The 21417-nt window shown below is 34.2% G+C and overlaps 1 protein-coding gene across 18 annotated transcripts in view; it reads left to right on the top strand.

The window, feature by feature from the left end:
- The window catches only part of unc80 (unc80, NALCN channel complex subunit), a 59426-nt gene that overhangs the window by 18660 nt on the left and 19349 nt on the right, over positions 1-21417 (top strand). For 8 of the 18 annotated variants that reach the window (XM_033483558.2, XM_076527229.1, XM_033483561.2 and 5 more), the window contains 18 exons: positions 2562-2691; positions 4137-4328; positions 4408-4549; positions 5257-5631; positions 6632-7064; positions 7762-7936; positions 8008-8188; positions 8448-8589; positions 9029-9138; positions 9601-9791; positions 9947-10162; positions 10575-10710; positions 10920-11153; positions 15412-15666; positions 16197-16223; positions 17813-18302; positions 19886-20510; positions 20606-20786. In XM_033483558.2, the coding sequence (XP_033339449.2) occupies positions 2562-2691; positions 4137-4328; positions 4408-4549; positions 5257-5631; positions 6632-7064; positions 7762-7936; positions 8008-8188; positions 8448-8589; positions 9029-9138; positions 9601-9791; positions 9947-10162; positions 10575-10710; positions 10920-11153; positions 15412-15666; positions 16197-16223; positions 17813-18302; positions 19886-20510; positions 20606-20786 (4235 nt within the window). The remainder of the gene's footprint in view (positions 1-2561; positions 2692-4136; positions 4329-4407; positions 4550-5256; positions 5632-6631; positions 7065-7761; positions 7937-8007; positions 8189-8447; positions 8590-9028; positions 9139-9600; positions 9792-9946; positions 10163-10574; positions 10711-10919; positions 11154-15411; positions 15667-16196; positions 16224-17812; positions 18303-19885; positions 20511-20605; positions 20787-21417) is intronic. The other 10 variants (XM_076527230.1, XM_033483562.2, XM_033483563.2 and 7 more) reach the window with 9 other exon arrangements.

Below are 21417 nucleotides of genomic sequence, written 5' to 3'. Positions count from 1 at the left end.
AATAATTTTAACGAGTTATAAATAATATAATCAAATTGTTGAAACCTTCGAATAGTGTCACTGTTTCGTGTTTCAACTTTCAACTACTCATTTTTGTTATAAATGCATAAAATCCACAGTCCAATAATTACTTATTTTAAAACGTAACTACAAGAAACGTATGAAAGTCGACCTTTTCCGAAAGTGTCAAGCGATGTTTCCGGCTCGTGTTCGCCTAGTGTGAATAACATTTGGCATTCAACCGCAGTGGTTCCTGCGCATTGTTATACTGTTACGTATATACCTGACCTTAGAGCCGAGCATAACTATAATTCCTACCACAGAACCGTCGCCTAAAGAGGAAGACTTTTGTGCTCGCATCTTATTGTTTGCTTCCAGTCAACTGAAACACGTTCAATGTGAAATTAAATTGTAGTGTGGACCACTAGCGTCGAGTAGTCTAATGTACCAGTCCAGAGTAATCTACAGTACGTCTAAAGTTTCTTACTCGCGCGAATACTAAATTCCAACACATTTCATTATTATTGAATAGAAGTTGATTTGTGGATAATGAAGGATGAATTAAAAGTTCTGTAAAACACAATAACATAAAAGATTGTTATAGCTCTGTTACGTAAGCCTCTACCTTCAAGCTTTAATTTAAAATGATTTAAAGAAATGAAATAAAATATTAAATTAAATATGATTTAACTTTTGCTTTAAACGATTCATATGAAAAAACATTAAGGATCTTTTATAGTACCTGCTATGTATCCTCAATGATTTTTCAACTATTATTTTTTATTATTATGTAAATACTTTTTCCGTTTTGCCATTTTTATCAGTATATTAAGAAGACCAATAAACAACAGAACATCCTGAATATATATGCAATATTTAAATCGTGTACGTATAAAAAGTAACCATATTTATGCTCAAGTTGTTTGTTAGTATGGCGTTATACTTCATAAAGGTCGAAAACGAAATTTATAACGCGAATATCCTAAAAACCCTTCACGAAACGTAATCTTTGACAATTATATGTATAGGAATTTGCAAATGCCCACGATACGCATAACTTCACCGTAATGTATTTCACTATCCATTTCCTAAGCAAAAGTACACCACAATTTGTAAGCTTGCAATTTTTAATGTTTACCACTTTTATAGTTTTTAATAATGCCAAGTTTAAAAACCATGTCAATAATAACTTCTATAGAACGACGATTTGAACCGTTGCAGAATTGTGCATGATATCTGGCAATATTCAAAACGAATGGTAAACGTTGCTCCCAAATGTTATTTAATAAACGTCCAAGTAATATTATTATATCGTCACTTTAAGTTTTATTTCAAGAAGACTAGTTTCACATTGTTTAACTATCATTCTAAAACAGTTTATTTTGTTATAATCTAAACGAAGATATATCACATCCCGAATCCATCTTTATGCAAAATAAAAATTTTATAAATTACAAAAAATAAGCAAGCACTAAGAAACGAGAAAGTTAGATGAAAATTTTTGTCCACTTTTAGTAACTCTAATAAATTAAGAACAATGTAACAGTATTTTTAAATCTTTCTAATGTCTTCACAGTTTTGTCTTTGACCTGTTCATTTAGGTCACAAACAATAAAAGATGAAAATACAAAACACATGATTTTCATTATCTTTGCAAGAAGGATAATAATTAAGTATTTATTATGATCTATTTAAAAAAGTCTTAATTGATATAAAAAGAGAATGTAGTACTAAAAATACAATATTTCTCTGAAAACACCACAGATTTTTAATTCAAAATTAAAGTGGCGATATGTCTTACTTTACAATAACATTCAAAGAGTATAATTTACATCGAACAAATTTGATGAAATACTTCATAAACAAATAAATTTTTTCTATAAATAATATGATCAAGAAATGAACATTGATTAACATAGATCAATGCAACAATTTCGAGTGGTGACTGACAAGTGTTGAAAAACATCCTAAAGTTGTCTAAATAGAACAATCTTCCCAAATAAATAACAACAAATCTTAGCAATTTCACTATACATGATTATGCTTGGATATCAAAGATTCCATTTTCTAAAAGATCGTTCAGATCGTGTCAAAAATTCGACCTTATTTCATTCACGTTACGATAATTTGCGAAGGGGAAATACGATTATTCGAGCTCGCGGCTCGTTTTTATAGTTACCGATTGGCAACAACTATAAAAACAGTTGTTAACAACTATAAAAACTATAAAGACACAAGGCTCGAATTATCGTATCTCCTCTTCTCAAATTGTCCATCTTTGTGCGCAAATTAGGGTATATCGTATATGTATATCGTATCGTCGAGTGATAAATAATAGTACGAATCCTCGGAGAATATAGAATTTGGGATAACGTGTGTAGTGAGATGCTGTTTGATGATCGCATCGAGCATGCTACATGGTATGGCAAACGCACCAAAGTAGACAAGGACCTTAGAGCTGAAACAGTAGTGCTTAGCTAGGACTCACATTGGAAGTAGCATGGGAGAGTTGATCCGGCGGAATCTATTTTGTCAGGTCTCTGATGAATTCTAACTTGTAGGTACATCGGCGATACTCGTATTGAGAGGAAGCAAAGTCGATTTTATAGTCAATCATACACCGCCCCGAATCCTATCATCACCGTCACGGAACACACACCCACTCCATCCCCGGATTATATGAAGCGACAGGTAGGAAACGTACAAATTACATTAAACCCCAGATTCCCGATACTACACTGTTATTTTCGTTATTGTCTTTTGTTTCAATGGTAAACGACCGCACACGATCTTCCACGATGCTAGGAAAGTTTTGCTGTGTAATTGGAATAGATGAAGACATGCAAATGTCAGTAAGTACTGAATAAATCAGTACATGACATAATCTGGTTCTGATATAGTTAGGGTATCATTTGAAGTTTAACATAACAATATATGCTTTTGAATCTCGTGTCGCCTTAAGTGCAATTTCTGAACACTTCGATTTGCTTTCTCAAATTTTAATATTTACATGTTCACGTTTTACCCAGCTGTTTCGAGGGTACAATGTGGACGTATATTTTTAATAAATTAAATGCTGTAGGTTTATATGAAAACTTGCAAACTCGTTTGTATGCATCCAGCTTGCATTTGTGAATTGTCGTGCGTTAATTAATGTCGTCAAAACCGAACCACGTAGAGGAAGAACTTGCCACGTGAAGAGTCTCGCTCACGAACATCACTGACATGTTCTGAAAAAATATGGAACAATTAATTCATTACGTTCATAATACGATACCAATTAGCTAGGCATTGAGAAAGGGCTATTGCACTTTTTGTTCATACCATATTGGTTTATGGTAAATTCTGGGATTAAAAACTTTTTTAATCGATTATTTAGATACCGTTTCAATACTCGATGATTATTTTAGACACGATGTCGTTATTCGACGATCATTTTCGATATTACTAACAAATAAGAAGAAACTAATGGACGCCGCATCATAAAAGAAAACACTTTCTCATAATATTTCATGAATCAAATATAAACACATCTACACTGTACACACAGCAAGCTTCTCAAATGTTGACTTTTTAAGATTGATTGAACGAGCGGAGTATTTTGATTCAGCAATCACTAAAAGACGATTGAACTCATGCTATATTTACACTAAAAAAGGAAGTGTGTCCAAGAGTAGAAATTAAAAATACAAAAATCCTAGGTAGATGCTGGAAAGTATATTTGAATAAGTAAAATATTAAATATGAAAGTGTATGTCTGATTTTGAACAACTATTGTCTGTTTACTTGCAGCTGCGATACTTTGAAATTATTACAAATGCTTAATATAGTCGTCGAATATATAGACATGCTATAAAATACTTTCATTTCAAATGCCAAACAACATTATATTTAACAAAAATATACACAAGGATCCTGTTGCATAAAATATTAAAATAGAAGTTTGGTGTCTAACTTCGGACGGCAAGCTGCTTTTAGAATGTTCCTTTAATTAGACACCTTACGAACTTATCTAGGAAACAAATTGAACAAAACTTTCTCAGCGTCATATGTGTACATTCCCATGTCAAACGTACTGTGTCGCCTACTTGTTTTTAACGAGATATGTGTCTGATTTAGTACAATTTTCTTTCTAGGCTTCGATCGACAGTCAATTAGACGTTATCAGTATGCGCGGTAGTCGTTTAGATTCTGAAAGGAAACCTAGCCTTACACGATCGCAGACAGACTCTAATATCACTTATGGCAGCGACGAGTTTCCGGAAGCGCCAGGGTCTTCCTGTTACATTACTAAGGAAGGCGATATTGATCTACAAGTCGTTCTGAAGGTACGTTCGCCTTTTATAAAGAATATTTAATATTTCTATGCTATTATTTAGATTAATAATTTGTCGAATCCCCTATCAGGCTGTCCGTTCAGTTGCTATGAGGGATAGCAATTGCTGTACTTTGCGGGTATGCGAGAACATCTTAAATTTGGTGGAACTATTAATGGATATGGGAGTCATGAAACAATGTCTTCGTGAAGAAATGGCTGGAAGTATAGCGGGTACGTATTACTAAAAATCATTATTATTATATTCCCAGTAAAATGTGTTTTATTGAATAGACTAAACAAATGCTAAGAGGATTATTCAAGTATTTGACACATTTCGGCTCAGAAACAGATCGAAATAATTATTTTTGTATAAAAAGACTTATTTTTAATAAACAGACGAATACATTTACGTAAACCTAGAATTATAAATTTTAATATTTTTAATTGTAAAATATTGTTTGCTTTTTACGAACATCCTACATCGTTCTATTTAGTTAGAAGTTAATAATTTAGTACATTAAACTAATATGTTTTTAATTGAAATTTATTTAATAATTTCCAAATCACCGGTAAACGAAATAAACCGTCTTTTTGGTTTCACAAAACACATTTCTACATAAAGATTCTATTGAAAAATCACATAACACACTTGAAAATGTGATCATTGGACTGTGAATTTTATGCATTTATAACGCGAAAATGATTAGATCAAATATCAAATTTTTAAAAGATTTCAAGAATTTGAAAATGCTGGTGTATTATTAGCAACCGATTTAATTGTAATAAAAAATAAACAAAAGAAATATCTCTATAGCTTATATGTATCTTGCAATTAATGAAGACTATCTTTATTTTGCATAAAACTCCGCAGTCTAGTGATAAACAACGAAGACAATTCAACTGATCCAGCATTCAACGCCGAATTTCGTTATTTGTAGAATCAGCGACAGTGCTCGAAAAGTCAGAAAGCGGAAAGAAAAAGGAGCCGTCGGAAAACGAGCAAGAGTATCGAAACAATGGGACAAGCAAAACGAAATCGTTGTCGCACAGTCTTCTTATGAGTTGCGTGATCAGAGTAGTGAAACACTTAGGCTGTCCGCACACCTGTGTCGAAGGAATACGCGGCCCCCATGCGGATTTCTGTCGTTCGCAGGCTCAATCGATTCTCGGCAAACTGCATCGGGCCAGTTCGAAGCAGTTTTCGCGATTCCTGAGAGCAATGGTGCGGGATCTACCGATACCGGAAATTTTGGAATTCTTCCACGCATTCACTGGATTCTGCGTGGATCCATGTTCGTTTCTATCGCCACTCAGTGAGTAAATCGAGGGAAACGAAAATCGCTCCGTGTGTATTTGTTCGCCTCAAGCTACTGTGTGTTCTCGTTGATACAGCAACGTCTATTTTTTAAGAAAGAGGACACCTGAAGTCATAAAGCTATTCACAGCGCTTCCATGTTTCAAACCAGAAATAATAGGTGCACAGTAGACAGTTATAGCGTCTAAGACCGTGGAGTCTCCGTAAATACACAACATTTTTTAAGTTGGTAAAAATTTGTTAAATCTGAAATTCAGTGTACGAATACTTTGTACACTGACTGCATATAATTCAGTGACTTCAAGGAAAAAAGTAAAAGTTTCTTGACGCCATTACTACATCGTAATGGCGAAATTTGTATATGTTTCGATTATCATAGTTCCTCGCACCTTAAATACCAATTTTGAAGGATAACATGACCACATTCCTATGTCGCAGAGGATAGTGGAGCCGATTACTGTAGGGCTGACCAATTGCTGTGGTTTTGGTTTGTTTTTGGACATAATTGACTTTATATTTATCGAATGAGACGTTAAATTTTTGTATTAAAAATAAGGAAAATAAATTTGCTTTTTCGAGCATAATTAAATTTATATTTATCGAATAAGACATATTAAATTTTGTGTTATTCTTTTATTTTGTTCATTTTTAAATAAACGGATTTAATATGTCTTATTCGATAAATATAATATTACTTATGTCCGAAAACAAACCAAAGTCACAGCAATTGGTCACCCCATAGTAATCGGCTCCATTATCATTTCAGGAGTCTTCATTCAAAAAGACAGACTATAATTCTAATCGTATCATTTACAATTTGATTATAACCACCATTGGTCACGACGCATCTTCTCTGAATGAGCATTGTTGTCCAAATTACTTCGTTGTCCAAATTCTGACTACCCGATGCGTTAACATTTACATCGCAGATGCTTCGTTGCCCTTGACTTCCGATCTCTACAGATTTCAACAACTTCCCTTTGATTATCCCACGATAGATCAAAAACGGGGTTCAAGCAAGTCGCCGGAAGTTGCCTCGCAAACTGGATACTTAGCCAGCTATGGGGTTAATTTGATGGGAACCGGAATGTTCGCGAATACGACCATAAGCGGCCAAGGAACTATGACCACTGGAACTTCAACGAACATTGCCGCTTCCTATAGTCTTGGGGGGCATAGTACGCGTGTGATAGAAGGTCACATTTTCAATTGCGTTTTCAAGCCTTTGGTTTCGCGTTTCGTTAAATCGCTGAAGGAGTTGAAGAGTCAAGACAACATCGGTTTATATTGCGATCTCCGGCAATTCATGGCTTACGTCAAGGAAGTTCATTGCGGCACATTCCGTCGCGTCATCCTGAGCGGAATCATTGACGCCGCGGATCGACCTAACAAAGAATGTAACAGTAACCTTCAGACAACTCGTGTTATCAGGTGAATATTTTACAAACGCATTTCTGTCTGTTAATTGGAGTGTGAAGTTTACGCATCTACAGCATGTACCAAACGCTATTAAAAACTATTATATTTTGATGATGCTAAAATGTAGTGAACTTTACTGAACATATGATTCAGTAGAAATTTAATATCAGTTTGTACAAGTTATGTTTGCATAAATACTTACAATCTATACCTTATAAAGAGTTTTGTCAAAATGATGAACTCAAAGAACGCACCGAATAAACGAACATAATTGTATACTCATCGATTTTAACCTGATGAAATTGTGTTGTTTGAATTAAATGAAGCAATCACATTTGTAAAGTCATCATCATTTGATAACTTTAACGTTAAAAAAGTTACCAATCTCAGACGTAAAAGTCATATTAAATGTATTACTCTGTGTTCATTCTTATTTCTCTAGTATACACAATGCAAATTTTCATTTATGCAAAGAACGTAAATTACTGTGAAAATAAGTCACATTCTACGTTCATATATTTTGAAGCATGTAGTGATATCTGTATTCTTAGAAATTATTTGTATAAAATTACTTTCGCTTATTCGGTATTTTTTCGATCAAACAAGTTACATGTTTTCTTAAAATCGAAATAATATTCATAATTGGAAGTGAGACAATTATTTAAGCGACTCGCTCTGTAGTGTTAACATTTATTTATTTGTTATTTAGTGCACGTAACCAAAGGTGGGTTCGTTACAAAGAGGATTATAATTATTTTAGGCATATTCACCAATCAGATTTCGATGAACACGGTGACATTGGTGACGATACTTGTTACGCTGTAGACGACAGAGGAACTCGAAAATTTCTTTTCAAGAAAAGGAGCACATCTTCGACATGTGCGGTGTGTACCAATGAATACAGAGGCAAGTGTATGCCCATAAAAACTGTCATAATTTTTACTTTACTTTTTAGAGTCTTCTAGAAACAGAACTGAGTGAAGAGAACGCAAAAGTCAGTCAGAGTCCTTTAGTGAATTTAAGGAAAAAGCATTACATACTTACTCCGAGACAAAGCGAACGGAATTTAGGAATAGAGTCTTTAAGCTCTGGAAAAGGTCGGCTTAAATCGACTCGATTTCAGATTGGTGGTATGGGTACGTATTAATAACACATGATAACTACTAGATTATGGATCTCTAGGCAAAAGAAAACTTTTCAAATCAATTGTAAGAAGCAAGAGTTAAAAAATACATTTCTTCTTTTAATAATTTCAACAATTTCTAACTTCGTCTAATGTCTTCATTATTTGATATTTGACTTAGTAGATTTTACCATAAATGCCTAGAATCAGCAGTCTGATAATTACAAATTGAAGCTACAAAAGCTTGTCTTCATTTCCTACTTCAATTTTAGTTAATTGCTTTCGAAAGGAAAACGGTAGGACTGACTCCACTGACAGTCACGAAAGCAGTGAATCGCCAACAGACGGCAGTTTTGTCAGACAGTCCAGTTTTCATTATGGTCACTATCGTAGCTCATCTGGCTCAGGTCATAGGTAAGTCTGTTTGTAACGACAAGCTTTGTAATATTCAATACAAAACTATAACAAATACAAATTAAATGATCAATTGCAACGTTTCCGAAATATAAAGACAATAGTTTATTTAAGCTGAAAATTGTTCACACTAATAGACATTCGCACACATTCGATAAGTACGCTCGACATATTCAAACACTTTCCAATAATACACGCAACAAATAATCAAATATTCACGTTTACAATTTTATATTTCGAACGATATCGATTGAATAAGGAATGAACATTTAACTTTAATATAGAATAACTTTGTCAACATGTAAGTAATCTTAATGATACATGTTCGAATATTTTTCTTCCTTCAATATTTTCTATTAAGCTTGAAATTAGCTATCCTTTCGTGTAGTTACGTGAAATCGCTGTTAATAATAATAATTTTATATTGCTTATATTCAAGTGTCGGTTTAACATTCCAAAAAGCGATACGTCGAATGAAAAATCCTCTGACGAAAATCGGCTTTAGAAAAAGCAAGAAGAAAGAAAGCTTGGAAGAGGCACCTGGAAGCTGTAAGTGAAAAAATTAATCAGATTACCTCGAAGGGAAAGTTTTTGCTTCTGTATCTTACCCTTATAACTGATGAAGTCGTAGGATTAACGAAATTACCAACTCTCTCTCTCTCTCTCTCTCTCTCTATATATATATATATATATATATATATATATATATATATATATATATATATATATATATATATATATATATAAATTACATAGTATAATATTAAAATACCATTCCCCGGCAAATACAAAAATTTCCCTTCATCCTAATGTGCAGAACAAACATCGTAACTTTACTGATTCACTTGTTTTTAATATCAACATTTGATCCTATGACAATATTTCGTCCTATCACGAAAGACACAAGTCAAACGTTCAAAATAATCAAGTTACGTTGCTCAACCTGTACAGTTTATTTACTGATGCACGTATCAAATGACGTACCTTGGGTTCTAATTTAAGTGTACATAGATTTCAGTAGAAGAAATTCTTTGGAATCGGGCGAAGCTTCGAGGGAGTCTGAATTCGTAATCTTGAAAGAAAGGAGACTTGTACCTCGGAATGCTGTCTACGATGGAATGCAAAGATTTTCGTTCCTACTAGAGACTTGCCAACCGGGTTCGGTTCCCGATCACTATCTAATGGCGGCCATTTTAGATCTTGTAAAAACATTTTACATCTACTCTTACATGATACTAAATCAATTTCATAACGCTTCGGTCAAATCCGAAGAGGTTTATGTGAAATGGTTTAAATGGTTCTCTTTTTAAAGTGGTTCATGACATATGTATAAATTGTTGTGTACGTTATTTTCTAGCCATACGCACCGGTAGTGGCGCGTGCAAGTTTACTGTTAGAGTGTGCACATTTTGTTCACCTTTGCAATAAAGGACAATGGCCAACATGGATGAAATCAAATTTCCCTGTGTTTCGTCCGTCGGTGCCAATCAGTAGCCAAAATACGTCCACGGTGCTAACCAGAATTCACGTAACCCAGCGTACTGCTGGAAAATTATTTTATCAATGGGCAGAGGTAATATGTAGCACCGTTATTTTTCACAATTGCGACAACGAAAGAATTACTCAGTAATCTGAAACTACACAATAGTCACCGTCTAGTTTAACGCCGATTGTTTTTAATATTGAAAAACTTAAACGTAATCTCTGATTTTTCATGAAATAATGATCACTTTTTGGTACTTCTTGAAATTGAAAATTTATATTAATCATTTTCTGTAAACAAATTAGGGGGTGGTTCCTTCTTCAAAAAAATATTATACAAAATGAATGGTAAAGATAAGGACAGCTTCGTAGAGTTTATGATGTTAATTGGTACTTGTAATAACAATATGACTTGTGAAACAACAAGTTTTAGGCTGATTCTTCCGTTGATCTTACCGTAGTTGACTTTTGTAAACACTTACATCAACGAATTAATTGAATAGGCCATTGGCACACGTTTAGAAGAACTGTTGGTAGAGGATAAGCAGAATATGGATCAAATAGCAGCAATGGTTTCCGACGAAAGTAAGCAGAGAGATTTAATTATTGAAGACGAAGAAGAGGATTTCCTTGATGAAGGTAAAGACATTATCGAATAAATTTTAATTATTTGCAGAATCACAATAGCAATAAATCAGTAGCGTGGAATAAAGTTTGTCGGCGTGATGAAAAAATTCTAATTTTATCAGATCGTTAAAAAGAAGTTCCTTCTTTTATCAACAATTTGAAATTATGTTGTCGAAGATTTAGCTATTAACTAGAAATTAAATTAGAAATTGTATTGTTAGCCAGTATAAACGGTTACGGATCTCAGTGCCCCGTCGCGCTACGTCTCGTTGCCTGCATTCTACTTTTGGAAGTGACAGCATTTTTAAGGGAAACCTATCAAACTTTGCCAAAGCTTAATGAACTTTTAACAAAAGAACATCCGCCGCCCAGAGAAACGATTCGACGCTGGAGCATGGCACTCTCATCGATGGGTCATTCCCAAACGTCAGCTCAAAGCCTTCAATCAATCGTAGGTAAGTATCGAAAACGACATCCTTCGATCTAGACTGTAGCGAACCGATAAAATTTTCATATAACACAGTAAAAATTAATAATTGTATGGTGCATTTTATTTATATACGTATACATAGCCTTTGTGAATTTCTTTCAGGTTATAACTAATTTCCTTGCTTCTTTGTTCATTTGCGTGTACAAGGTGTTTCAGATTAATTTCCACACTCGTTTGCTGCATATGGTGTCCATACTTTGGAATTCTAAGCCTCTCCTTGTAATGAAACCGTTCATCCTTCTATTCTATCTCCATTGCATATTTCAACGTTCTCTCGTGAACACAGTATTATAGTATACAGGGTGTTTCAAAACATTATGTATATACAAAATGTCTCGTCAGGTTCAACATTCATTCATTCTTTCATTATCTCTATCATTTACTTTGATCTTTTCTTGAAAAGATAAATAGGGAGTTTAAAAATAATGTCTATATTTGTTTATAAAGTAGAAATGTGTCTCATTAGATTTATCATATAATTCGATTCAGTATCTTTTTTAATTTGACAATATTTATGAGTGGTACAATCTAATTATAAGTAATTAAAAAAAATATATATACAAAATATAATATATATATATATATATATATATATATATATATATATATAATATAATATAATAATACACAAAATAAACATTTTGTTGAGTAACTATATATAGTTTTATAAAACAATTTTTAATCAATTGAAAATAATGTAACAATACTTTTAAAAATTTTTCTAATGTTTTCATTATTCTGTATTTCTCTTATGAATTTTTACAATAAATACATAAAATCCGCAGTCTAGTGATTAATCTGATCTTAGAGATATATTCTATTTTATAATCGTTCATCTCTATTTTCGAATACTTTCTGTAATTGCCATCGAAAAATCCATGTGACTCGTGTATGTATACTTATGCGAGACACCCTGTACATTTTGTATACCTAACAAAAAAGACCAGGAATCTCTTATATCTTACTCCTTTAAGCAGTTAGCTGTGGCGCCTCCATTTCAGAGCGCGCACCTATATGTGTCGCGAGAATCATGCGATAACGGGTATACTCGTCAAACACAATGTTAGTGTCGCTGTTAAAATGTTGGATCAAAAAGACGGTTTTATTTGATAAAATTAACAATTTTGTTACTAATATTTACTTATTCGTTTGACGTTAACATATACCATATACATGATAAACGAAAACCCCAGGGATAATCAAATACTTATAAAAGTTAAAAATTCAAATGGCTGCTGTAGAGAGAGTGGTATTTAGCAAAGCAAGGAACAATATATAATGGCACTTTGCACGTCGAACACCAATACCGTGATTCCTTCCTAATTTTACTTTTATAACAATGTAAACAACTTCGTGCAGAGAATTGGCCTCAAAATATTCTGAGCATCTTGAAATTTGAGAATATGTTTTTGTTTTCCTTAAAATTACAATTTAAATAGCCAATGGTTACTACTTCTTACGCACGACGAGTATACTCGTCATGTCACAAAATATTGCCATTTCTCCATAACGAGTATATTCGTCAAACTCAGCTAACTGGTTAAAACATCTTCTATAATGCCTAAAAAAAAACTTTGGCTTGGTATTTGTACTCATCGTCTTGTTCATTTCCTGAGTTTATGCTTGCCGTTGCTAGCACTGACTTGACTCCAACTCTTTTCCCTTCTTTCATACACACCTTTCGAGTGCGTAAAAAGAGAAATTCGTCGACGTATATATTTTCTTCCCTGGCACTCTTATCTCTTCCCTTTTCTGTTACTTTTTCCCTATTATATTATGATTCATGACATGTCTCTCATTATATATTCTCATACAGTACCGATCATTATTATTTGAACGACAGAAACTTTAATCATTACTCTGTTTTTGAAAAGAGAACGTAAATTGCAAACGTCACGTGCGACATAAACGACTGCTAAATCAACAATCGCGAATTTATAAACATATGAAAACGAAGACGATGAAATGCTAGCGAAAATATTAACATTAGCTAAACAATCAATGACGAATTATTAACTAAGTTTGTCGTGTAAAATGCATTACATTTTGAATTGGTACTATACTGAAACTAGTTTAAAATCGATCGAATAATTATGAGTGGTCTGCATGTACTGTATAAATTAAACAGTTTCCACGACTTCCGCGCGTTCTGCAATCCTAAAAATTAATGTAATACAGAACATATTCTTTTGCATTCATTTGTAATTGTCGTATCTACCACAAATCGTTGTTTGCGTTGATATAAAGAAGAAGCAGAATGGAAAAGACAAGTAAGTTTTATTAACATGGCAAGGACCGACAAAATGTCCGCAAGAGTGAAGCGAGAGGTTTACAAACCAATATGATGCACAGTAAAACAAGAAACAATTTTATGTTTGTATTTCTTCATCTTCTACGTATTTCACTGTTCTTCGGAAACAATTAATTTTTCTTATGTACTCTTTAGTTTGATAACTCTTAATTATTTTCTTATCTTTCCGACTTGTATCTCTTTCTACCACCTTTGAGGAACTGTTCAAAGATTCTTCTAACTACACTTCTTTTGTTTTACTCCACCATTTTTGTTCAACTCGGCTCCGTATTTTTTTATTCTATTTTTAGTCAACAGTAAATGACCTATTTCTACTAATAGTAAAAATTACCTATTTTTATTATTCCATTTCATACGCGACAGTTCTCCTTTCATTTTCATTCGATTGATGCAATCGAATCATCTTTCTCCCCAGTCTCTCCGTAAAAACGAATTCTTTTGTGTCATATTTCTTCACGAATCTGTTTATCACGATCAAAATTTTCATTTACATCTGCCATAACTAAAGAAGTGATCATTACTTTCCTGTCTCATCTAAACACCCTTCATCTATTTCTTTCGCTTCTTGTTATTCCTGCTCAGTTTATTTGAAAACATTTTCTAATTCTATTCCTTCAGCCTATGTCAAGTCTTTATCGCTTCTCGAATATGTTTCTGTATTTGACAATTCTATATGATTTATGTTTAATTAGAAACACACTTGCATTATAGAGAAAACATGCTAACAAGGAAAAGGTCAGAAGAAGAAATACGTTTTGTAATGAGTCTAGCTTCAGATCGTAGGTCCGAACTTTTCGAGTTTATCGCCAAAAGTGATCGTTTGTTATTTTCAAATGAAAAGTTTCACCTTTTTTGGACGTTAGACCTTTTGGAAATTAAATATAAATGTTTTTCAATAGCTAATATTAAACGTTAAAAGTTCACATAAACGAAATAATTTGTCTTTGGCCCATTCTGTTATATATAATATATTGCTTTCTTCAAAGTCAGATTACTAATCATTTTACTTGTCACATTCTACATACGTATATTCAACACATGCTCAATTAAATTCAGCACTTTCAAAAACTTTCAAACTGCAAATTATTTATTATTTACATACTTCAATGTGTCTGTAGTAGCTAGACTTTAAAAGCTGTTGTAGAATTTATACTTCAATTTCTATTTCGATGCAAAACAGGAACATTATTTATCAATTAATGTAAGTACATGCACAATGAGTAGTTCGAACATTAATTTGAATTCTTTCTTTAAAATATTCTTTATTTCGAATATACATACTAAATCTATCCCTATCTCTATGTAGCCTAAAAGTAGTACAATCTTTCAATCATTATCAATCTCTCTCTCTCTCTTGAATCGTTTAATTCATTATTTCCTGTACAGAAGGTTACATCGTGTAAGTATTAAATGGAACATATGAATATTAAATGAATTATTTAATAGATCAGGTGAATATTAAATGAATTAATAATAGATCATGTGAATATTAAATGAATTAATTAATAGATCAGGTGAATGTTAAATGAATTAATTAATAGATCAGGTGAATATTAAATGAATTAATTAATAGATCATGTGAATATTAAATGAATTAATTAATAAATCGTATGAATGTTAAATGAATTAATTCAAGTAGAAGTGAACCGAACATGAGGAACAATCTAGTCGTTCAATCATTCTTGCCACAATCTGCTTACGTGATTGTATTAATTATTGTAAAAAAATGAAATATTACAAAGCATATTTACGAGAGAGAAATCATTTAAACGAACACGTCGCGGTCTACGTTCGAAGCGTGACTCATTAAAAATCGCATTTCCGCTCCTGATCCTCTTCTCGTAAGTATTAGTGAAGGAACATCACGTTGTTTCGATTCACTTAATCTAATCACTCTGGATTAAATTTTCAGCAGAACGCAAAATTAGTTTTGTTGTTTGCGAACCTGATAACCAATCAGAAGGTAGTAGCAAATCGACTGTTACAATTCAAGGGGAGGATTTCCAGAATGCGGAAAAGGAGAAGGCAAAGCGGGTACAACCACCGCAAGTTCGGCCGTATCTACTTCGGCGCGATACCACGGATAATACGACCGGTTCGTTTAAGAAAAGAAGTTTGAAACTTCGTCGCGACACCAAGGAAGGCAAAGACACCGAGTGCGAAGCCTGTGAGTACCAACGAAACTAACTTCGTGTCAACTAACGAAAGCGTTTGCTGGGGTGTCCCAAAACTCCCGTTACAAGGAATGATTCCTGAAGTGATTTGAAGAAACACCTTCCTTTGCGAGACTGTTCTCCGTGGCTTTGTCAACAAGCTGTCAACGAAAAACACGGACCAATCAGAGAGCGAATACAGCTGGCGCGCGCCTCGCCCACGCGCCCATAGCATAGCGCCAGTTCGCAGCAATTGTACTCGCTGTCTGATTGGTCCGCGTTTTTCGTTAATAACTCGTTGACGAAGCTGCAACCAGCATTTTCGCTAAGGAGAAAGTCTCTTAAAATCACTTCGGGAATGTAATAGGAATTCTGGAACATCTGTAGAAACATTTTAGAACCTAGCATACATAAAATTTCTATGAACTGCTCGTGAAATTTCTCTAATAACTTCGCAATGTGAAACATTTCTACTCAAATTCCACTTTTTAAACATTCTTATAAACATGTGAATGGCTACATTCGTATTTCTTGATACTTCCAGACAGATTAAGAAGCTGTCTTATAGCTGGTACGTAGATACAGACACAAAACACACCGGAAGTTTCCGTACAGACATATTACATACATACAGAGCGCTTCAAAAATGGTAGGGACACTTTCGGAAGGTCGATTCCGTACATTAAAGCGATAATAATGTTCCCATACACATATGTTCGATAAGGTACAACTTTTTTTAATTATAAGCTGTTTTTATGCCCTGCGAATCAAGTACCAGAAACGCCTGCAGAAGAGCAACCACCTTACGGTGGAGTACATTTGTTGGCCTGCTACCCCATTTTAACATACTGATCACTGCAAGTTTTCTGACATACACACACACGTATACACACGGGACATTCCACGCTTGATGCCGGAATTTTGTTCCAGTTGAAATACTTCATGTTCAACGCAGTTTAACTAATCAATTTATAATCATCGTATAACACGTTGTTCTTATAATATAGGCACAAAATTAAAAACAATGGGTGTATTATTTTAACAAAGACACGCGTGAATTAAACGAAAAACTTGACAGTTTATCAGTTGACGTTACAAATTTTGTACAGTTTCCTGAAAAAAACATAAACGAGAGAAAGTAACAGGAATAAATCTCTTAATGATCTAAACTAAAGTCGTTTAATTACCCTGTTTGATAATAAAGGACAAAATATAGAGTACATGACCCAAGATTAATGTGCAATATTTTTGACACTTTTTAAGAAATTTCTTTTTATATGTACCGCTACTATTATAACAAATGTATCCAAAGCCCCTAAAATTGATAAAATTAAATAATTACGTGCCGTGTTATACGATGGTTATTTGTAAATATAAAAACTTATATTTTGTCTATAATACATTTTTATATTACGCACATCACCTTGCTACTTGTATGTAGCTACTGGGAAATCATGTAATATATTTAATCTGTTCTTCTCTGACACCTTTCCTACTTTTGTCATCTATATTCCATATACACGAAGGAAGCCTTTCTTTACTATCTCTTCTTCTCCAGCTCACATTCTTTAACAAAATATTTGAAAATAAAGCTATTATCAGCGCTAATTAATACTTAACCGATCACGTGCAATACTGCTTCGTTCTTTCCATTGACTCTTACGCTTTTGCCTTCAGTTTATGCCACATTCCAAAGAATTTTCTAACACTGGAACAGCGGACTTTTTTCACAAAAATGTAACTGAATATGCTCCAAATCTTTTATAATCTTATTCATCAATTTACTTCTATAATGAACTACAGACTTCAATGAAACATGTGACAATTCAAATTAATTTTCAGAAACTAGATAGTCAAATACCAATATTTACACTCTGGATCCAAATGGACCCCACAAATTTCAGATTCCAAAAATTCTAGTGACAACCCACGTGACCGTTTAAGATCAGAATAAAACTACTAGTCTAAAAATACTATTCAAAATTCCGAATGCAAGCAAAGTAATAATACTTAATTTTCATATATTTTTGCGCAGACTTGTATAAATGAAACGAGCTACTTGCTTCTCACTATTTCAAATATTTGTTTTACACCTTTCTATAAGTTTTGTAAATTGTAAATGTAGCGGTGCAGTTGGTAAATGCGTGGATGAATTATCAGTTGCAGTGAAACGAGCCGATTCTATCCAATCGAAGAGGAAAGTGAGCTCGTTTTCAGACAGGAGTGACACATCCGAGCCTGGGTTTTGCGGTGAAATTAGTGGCGAAGAATCTCCGGGTATACTGATCGACGATCAACCTCCGGAGAGTCCGAGCGACAGTAACGAAACCGATGAGACCAATAAAAATTTCCCGTGGATGAAAGTGCTGGTGCAGTTCTCCAACTCCCTGAACTTCTACTGCACGCATCAGAACTATTGCCATCCGTATTGCCATCGGCGTCAGATGCGAGCCAGCAGTAGGCTAATCAAGTCCGTTAGAAAAATTTACGGTGAGAAGTTTGGAATTCTAAATGGTACAGGGATCTTTGACTTCGACGCGGAAAAGAAGGAGGCTAGTAAGAAGGACAAGCGCAGCCGGAAAGTATCCGAGCAGACCAGCACACAAGTATCACCTGTACGAAGGAAGGATAGCGTCGGAAAAAAATACAAGTAATCTTTGTACAAATCGATTCTCTTACACTACACGTAAATTTCGTATAAAAGCGCCACCAGAGCTCGCTCGAAGTCACCAGTTCTTTTCGAAACTTGTAACATTTGTTGGTTGCCTTGAAGAATTACCTTCCGTAAAAATTTTAGTCTACTACTTTAACAGGTTGCACGGTATTGCATGCTAAGATTTCGATATATCTCGGAAATATTGGCCATGCATCAATTTTCAACTTCCGTTCGTATCTTTACTGCATTTTGAGAAGGTACTTTTTGCTTATAGTCGTGCAGGCGGCCAGATTTCAATCAATTTTTAAAAGTATCTACCCTGGCGGAGAATATTCGATCGAACCTGTGGATGTGATTTTTTGAAGAATCATGTGGATGTTCATTGAAAATGAGGAATTGTATTGTATGCACATTATGCACAACTAATTTGTGCTTGGATGTCTCACTTATTATTGATAATAGGGGAAATGTCAGAGAATTTGGTTATGACCGAAAGGGCATACGTTGCGATAAGTTAAACAATTTTCTGAAGTTTACATTTTTTGAATTTCAAAGGCACCGATACTTTTATGGAATGGAACTGTATACTTTTATCGCTGTTACGTAATGGAAAGAAAAATATTGTCTCGTAACCGAGACAAAAATAACTACATATTAGTTATTATATTGACCTTAAATATCAAATTAAAATATTGACACGTATGTATAATTGAGAAACTACAATGGTCAAACTGGTACAGAAACATTGATGTATCATCTATAATAATATCTCGAAGTTAATGAACATCATCATAAAATTAATTTTTTGTTCTCGAGAGTATACAAATGTAATAATATTACAAACCTTCAAATTCATTGATTATTATGTGACAATAACAAGAATGTAAAAATATAGATAAAAGTAAAATGGAAAATTAATATGTTTTATAAATATATTATATAAATAAACAGAAAATTCATTGGAAAATGTATTGGTCACGAAGTGTCGAGAAATTTGGGCTTGAGACATTTTTGCTGGTCACAACATTCATCTGTTCAAACCTAATCATGTTTCTTCTTGAAATTTGTCTGTATTCTGAATAATAAGAGAGACATTTACGAATCCAAGTTTGTAACAATCCAACAAATTTCTGATACTTCGAACAACAAAAATAACAACGAAGATTGTTAAAAACATTTTTAATTTACATAACGAATTTTACTATTTGCCTCTATCATTAATGAAAACATTTTCCACGTCGAACGTACAAATAATAATAATTATTATAAGCTATTATCATTCGTAATAGTAATAATAATAACTATTATTATAATTACAAGTTATTATTATTCGTACGCTCGACGTGGAAAATAATAACAGACGCTTGATTGGTTCGATCGAATAGTTTCCTCCACTGGCAGTAAAATAGTATTTAAATAGTGTGATTACCTTACCTTATACTATACTTCCGCATGTTCCAAAGCGCAGAAATTCGAACGCTCTGTATCTAGCAACAAAACAAATCTGTATACTGTGTGTTCAGCCGTATAATACCGAACTCTATTCTTAAGAACATATATTTTTATTCTTGGTATAGAATTGATAAAAACATAGATGGATCCCAATCCGGTCGATTAACGCAACGAGACTCGTCGAAGGATTTAGCGGACCAAGATTCCGAGAAGGGCAAAGAATGTCTGAAACAATCACAGAAAGAAGAATCGGAGAAGGAAAGTCCGGCGATCTTGAAGTACATCAAGGCTCAAGTGAAAGACGTGTTCCATGCGCCGTTGGCCACGTTGGTAAAAGGAGCGGTGGTGATGACAGAGGAATTGTTCGTGGACGTTCTGCCGGTCGCCTGGGAGCTTCTGTTAGAATCGAACCAAGAAGTCGCGGCATCGGCTGCGTCTTTGTTCATAGTCGCAGCCGTGCGTGCACCGAACCAAGCGAGCGAGCTGATGCACCACGGTCTGCAGCACAGTATAGCGAGCATGCGAATAAACGCGATACTGCGGTTCCAAGTTCTGTGGAAGCTACGGTATCAAGTATGGCCGCGGATGGAAGAGAACGCTCACAATACCTTCAAGGTACCACCGCCGGGGATCGAGTTCACTTTGCCTTCTCCGAAAATCGGTATTGAGTCTTTGCCCGTCGTCGATCCACCTTGGATGCCGCAGGTCAAGACGAAGGTCGAAGAAGTTACGATCAATCAGGAGCACCATGTAAGTCTGCCTGACGCTTAACAGTAGGCTAGGTAGTGTAGTTATTTTTTAGATTTTCAGTAGATTAAGTAGAGTATATTATGACTATTACTTAGAGGTCTCTGGTGACGGCAACGAAAACTCGTAAGAAGCAGCAAACTGAACTCATAAAAAAGGCTTTACAGGCGCAAGACGATAAGAAACGCGAAGAGAGGGAGAACTTTTTGATCACAACTATACCCATTACCGTGCAAGCGGCGTACGAACCTAGTCCTGTTGGAGATGACCACGACGAAGGTGAATACTGAATTACACCATGATTGTTGATATCTGTACGATCGACGCTATTCGATTTATTAGTGTAAACATGAACATCTATCGCACTTCAGTGCACTGCTCTCTGGCCCTGTTGAGAACAATGACATTACATCCATTCAGGCTACTGTGAACAAATAGGACAAGATTTAAGTGGTACACACAAGTTGTACACAAGGATGGTATTTCTTTCATCTCGATGACCGTTCAATAATTACGTATAGAAATAATTTTGTAATTTCTCTAGCCCATATTTTGTTGATAATTCTTCTATACTCGTACAGTTACAAAGCAGATTCATATCCAGTCCTATATACTCTCGTTTGGCTGTACTTCTTTCTAGTGACGCATTTCTCTGGCATTGTACTGCTGCACTGAACTAGACTGATACTTCACAGTATCTCTTCTTCCCTAATCTTTCTGGACTATCTTTTACTTTCCCTGTTCCTTCGCTATGTTCTGTATGATGTTTCATAGACCCTTCTTTCATTCTATATAATTTACGAATCTACAAATAATAATTGGTATGTCTGTTGGAAAGGAATCTTCTTCTTCTTCTTCTTCTTCTTCTGTGGTTCCTTTAACGTCGCATCGACAACGGAGGTCTTTAGCA

The sequence above is a fragment of the Megalopta genalis genome, chromosome 17 (assembly GCF_051020955.1).
Source record: "Megalopta genalis isolate 19385.01 chromosome 17, iyMegGena1_principal, whole genome shotgun sequence".
Classification (NCBI taxonomy): domain Eukaryota; kingdom Metazoa; phylum Arthropoda; class Insecta; order Hymenoptera; family Halictidae; genus Megalopta; species Megalopta genalis.
The sequence above is the reverse complement of the archived record's forward strand: the minus strand, read 5'-3'. Positions and strand labels throughout refer to the sequence as shown.